The sequence below is a fragment of the Argiope bruennichi genome, chromosome 4 (assembly GCF_947563725.1).
Source record: "Argiope bruennichi chromosome 4, qqArgBrue1.1, whole genome shotgun sequence".
NCBI lineage: Eukaryota > Metazoa > Arthropoda > Arachnida > Araneae > Araneidae > Argiope > Argiope bruennichi.
In genome coordinates, this window is record NC_079154.1 from 83,341,245 (window position 1) to 83,346,514 (window position 5,270).

Genomic DNA, 5,270 nt, shown 5'->3' on the forward strand with positions numbered 1-5,270 from the left:
TTTAATATTAAACGTAATATGTAATACTTTGAGATAACACAGAAAAATCTAATTTATTGGCATCGTATTATTATAATGTAGTATAATTATGTGATGGAAGAATTAAAATTATTTTCATTTCATTTAAAAATAATTTTCTTTGTTAAATATTTTCTTAAAATAAATGTCGCTCTTTACACCAAAATGATAAATATGCAACGTGGTCAGAATTAAAACACCCCTACTCTGAGCTCTCTATACAGCAAATTACACAGTGTAAAAGCTCCAAAATTGTAAAACATACTATTCAAGACATGGGGAAAAGGATTACGTGAAAAAATAATGTTAGTTCCAGAAACACCGACAGATGACGCTGTAAAACAGAAAATATACTGAAAAGACACAGAATATACATTTGTAACACATTTTATTCCAAATGTATCAAGCATTCAATCATAAGGACTTTATCCATGTAGGGGAAACTGTTCAATGTGCTCCCCTTCTCCAAGATGTAAAATCTGCATTCTGTAGACAGATTATTCTATTGCGGATCGTAATTGGCCGATTGAGATGCTTCTCACATGCGGAGTGATATTGTCTTTCAAATGTATCAATTTTATCAGATTTCCTCGATAAACAAATTGTTTTATTTATCCCCACAGCCAAAAATCACAGGTATTAAGATGTGTAGAATGACATGGCCAGGTTGTCTGGAACGCGCGATATACCAAATGACATGCACCAAAATATACTCAAGTTTCGTCAGTTTATTCTCTTTGTCTTTGGAGAGATTTCATAACTGATTTCTCAACTGAATTGTTTCACCGAAATATAAAAGAAACAGTATGAAAGCAATTTATAACGAGTAAGCTTAATTAAAGAATTATATTTTTTATAAAAATAGCAATTCATACAATAAATAGTGTTGTTAATAGAGTTTTATAGAACTTATTACATAGCTACTATTATATGATGTAATGTACTATTGCTGAAGTAAATTATTTAAACGATAAAATCGCTATCCTTAGTTTGGAAAACTGAGGTGTAAATTTTTGTTATTAGCGATCTTACATATCTTTCTTTTCCACCAATACGTATTATCCAAAATATTTTATGACGATCAATAAATTACTAATTTAAATGGAGATAGTTTACGCAAACTAATATTGAAACATTATATTGTAAAGGGATTGCATAAAAAATTTCTATTCGTTTTTTAAAAAATAATTTTGATGGTGATGTAATCTTCATTTATAGTTCTGCTCATAATGATTTCACGGAGTAACAAGTATAAATATCTAGCTCAATTTTTTATCTCTTGCATATCTAAAAAAAATTAGATTATCTTGCAATTTTTATTCATCATATATCTTTTTAAAAATTTTGAAAATTACCTTTTCCACCATTCACTTCGCTTTCAAAGAATAAAATATTCGATTCCTTTGAAATCGAAAAAGGACTTTTTTTCCCTTTCATTCATTTGACGTAGTAGAAATAGTTTCATATGCTTAAAAGTACGTTCATTCATAAGTGCACCATATTTAGCATAAAATTTATATTGGCGAATGTTTTATATTAAATAATTTTTATAAATATTTTCATGTAGTCTTTGCTTATTAAGTAATTTTTTACATAATTATTATTATATTCTAAGGGATAGATAATCATATTTTAACATGAAGAACTTCGCATTTGTATAATTCTAGGCAATATCTGAAATAAGTTCAAAAGTTGCAATTTAAACTACTTAGGAAGAAAAAGAAAAAAGTTAACACTTACAGATTGTTCATTTGAAGCTACTGACTTATAAAAAATAAATTCTGAATAATAATAATAGTTTAATAAAAAAATCAATAAAAGTAAACTCTTATATTTAATATAATTTTTTATAAATCATCAAAATTATCAATCTTACATTATAAATATTCCAGAAGGGAAAAATCTTTTTAATTTGTGTAATAGTATTTACAAAAAATCAATTATTATGTATTTTTTTAATCTCTAGAAAAGAAAAGCTTTAACGTTTAAATGGAATAAAGAAAATATGGATTTCTTTTAACATTATTATTATTTATCTTTATTTTATAGTAAATGGAATTTTTTGATGATATATGTTTAATACATAAATGTTTATTCATTAAACCATATATTTCTGTTGCAACGACTCATACTAACTTGTAAAAATTGGCCTTTAATAAAAAACTGAATGTCATTTAATTGTTTTAATTACGTAAGGATTCTTGTTTATAATATCATAAGTGGATTCAACGATCGTAGGCGATTGATGAAAGCGGCTCTACTTTTTCATCCATCATTCAAGTTTTAATTTTAAAAAACTTTTAAGATGCACGTTGATAATTAATGTAAAATGAGTTATTGGTTAATTTAAATAGATTTAAATTGCGTTTTATCTTTTGACTCTAAGCCTTTCCTATACCGAAACTCACAATTTTCGGAAAAATTTTTTATGAATGTATATATGATATTCCATATTTTGATATTTCTAAAAAACTGTATATTATGATATTATTCAGATATTTTGTTACAAAATCGTATTTTTACCGCTTCAATTTTTCGAATAAATAAAATAAAATAAACTTTCTGTTTTTACATAATCCAACTAGGGGTCTTGAGTTATAGATAATAAAGTCATTATTGAAAGTACATTCATGCAGATCTTTTCAGAGTTCTTTTTTTCTATATGTTGCAATCACTTAATTAAAGCGTAATAATAACGATGTTTAATTATGCTCAAAAAATTTTGGTTTAAAAATGTAATAGTATTTTTGCCATCATTGTCATATATCAAAATGTATTTAAAAAATACAAAGCATTCTTATGTATTCATTTTATTTACACCATAAGTTACAACAAAACAGTAGTTCATACACCACGATAATATATAACAGCATATACCACAGAGATAATAAATAAATAAATAAGGGTTTACACATTTGAGATGTGCGCTTATGAAGACCAAAAACCGGTGAAAATTAAGGCGTATATCGCAGCATGCATTTAAAAGCTATCACAATTTCCTTTGAGCAAAAATATAAATAGATATCGTGGCAAAATCACAAAAGAGAGATTACTTTTCAGAATAAAGTTTGACTGGGTTTAATAAGAAAGCAACTTAAGATGAGAGGATAATATTAAGAGATATAGTTATTAAAACTATTTTCTAAGATAAAATATTCAATTGGATTGAAAAATTTTTTTAATTAATGTTATTTTTTAAATTAATGTTTCCTGAGATAGTAAATTAAGTAGATATTGAAATGATAATAGATAAATAATATAAGAAAGAATTTTGCAAAAAAATTATTATTAATGAAAAGAGGATGTAAAACTCGTAAATTTGATTAATTCTTCTAACTGATGGCAAAATTTCAAAGGATTCTCTAGAAAAGGTTCTTAATCTCTCTAAATAACCACTTGAATCTCCTCGCCTCCATAAGACTTAGTCTGCACAGCGTCGAACCCGTGAGTCTTGGAACTTCTAAGATTTTTATTATGTAGCTCTCTACACAATGCCACCATGCTTCAATTGAAATACCAAAGAGGTGTCTTTGTTAAGACTTTGGCAGTAGCGATAAAAAGTCCTTTCATACTGGAGGATTTAATATATGACGAATGATGGCCATAGAATGTCCATCGCGAAGGATCAGAAAATTCATTTGGCTTTTCTTCAAACTTCTCAACGCAACAAATCAAAGCCATGGTGGCCACCCAAACCATGAAAACCATGACCATGATGACTGAAAACATGATGGTGCTTGTGTCCATGATCATGTCCATGCTTGTGTCCATGATGATGCCCGTGGTGGTGACCGTGCTTGTGTCCGTGTTCGTGACCGTGCTTGTGTCCATGGTGGTGTCCGTGATGATGACCGTGTTTGTGTCCGTGGTGATGACCGTGCTTGTGTCCGTGTTCGTGACCGTGCTTGTGTCCATGGTGGTGTCCGTGATGATGACCGTGTTTGTGTCCATGTTCATGTCCGTGCTTGTGTCCGTGCTCATGACCGTGCTTGTGGGCGTGGTGATGTCCGTGGTGGTGTCCGTGATGGTGACCATGTTCATGTCCGTGCTTGTGACCGTGTTCGTGTCCGTGCTTGTGGGCATGATGGTGTCCGTGCTCATGTCCGTGCTTGTGACCGTGTTCGTGGCCATGATGATGTCCGTGCTCGTGACCGTGCTTGTGTCCGTGCTCATGACCATGCTTGTGCAGATGGTGGTGGCCGTGCTTATGTCCATGTTCGTGCTTGTGTCCATGCTCGTGCTTGTGATCATGTCCATGATGATGATGATGACCATGCTTGTGTCCATGCTCGTGTTTGTGGTCATGTCCGTGTTTATGTTCATGACCGTGTTTATGTCCGTGCTCATGTTTGTGTTCATGCCCATGATGATGACCATGCTCGTGCTTATGACCATGCTCATGCTTATGACCATGCTCGTGTTTATGACCATGTTCGTGCTTATGACCATGTTCATGTTTGTGGCCGTGTTCATGTTTATGTCCGTGTTTGTGATCATGCTTGTGGTCATGTCCGTGTTTATGTTCATGTCCATGAGAATGATGATGATGATGGTGATGGTGATGATGATGCTCTTGCTTGTCCTTAACTACAATGACTTGCTTTCCATGATCATCTCTAAAAGGACAAAAATGAAAACAATTTATATAGTTAATTAAATAAATTTCTAAAAAACATTTTCATGTTATCATATTTTAAAATTATAACAATTTCAGATGTTTTACGTTTTCATGGTTTACAAGTTTTTTTCTAAAGAGCATTTTAAGATCATCAAGCATAAGATTTTAGAAATAAATTTGCATGTTAATTTGTTATAATTATCTTTATTTGTTTATTTAGATTATCATAAAAATTTCTTATGATGCCTCTTTTTATTTATAATAAATAAAGTGATGAAAATTTCAGTCATGCAGGAATTTAATTTGTTTTTAAATTTCGTAAGGTAGAAAGAAATTTAAAACTGCTGTTTAAGGAAAAAATATATATCAATAATCAAACGATATCTAGAAATTAGAAAAATATTATACGTGTCCTTCTCTTTAGAATGATAAAAAATATATAATTACTTTGTAAACTTAGTGATTTTGATACCCTATGTCTGGGATGAGAAACTAACAAAGCAAATTTTAAAATATAAAATATATTTTGGTTGTAATGAAAACTTTTTATCTTGATTATAGTATAACAACAGGACACGATGAAATTTTGAATAAAAATTCTGTATTTTCAAATAAAAAAATATTTTCATTGAAT

At 30.0% G+C, this 5,270-nt stretch overlaps 1 protein-coding gene across 1 annotated transcript; it reads left to right on the top strand.

The window, feature by feature from the left end:
- Window positions 1-4,051: 4,051 nt before the first annotated feature.
- Window positions 4,052-4,605, top strand: LOC129966360 (zinc transporter zipt-7.2-like). The gene is made up of 2 exons (XM_056080782.1): window positions 4,052-4,097; window positions 4,208-4,605. The coding sequence occupies exons 1-2, from the start codon at window positions 4,052-4,054 to the stop codon at window positions 4,603-4,605; spliced, it is 444 nt and encodes a 147-aa protein (XP_055936757.1).
- The last annotated feature ends 665 nt before the right edge of the window (window positions 4,606-5,270 follow it).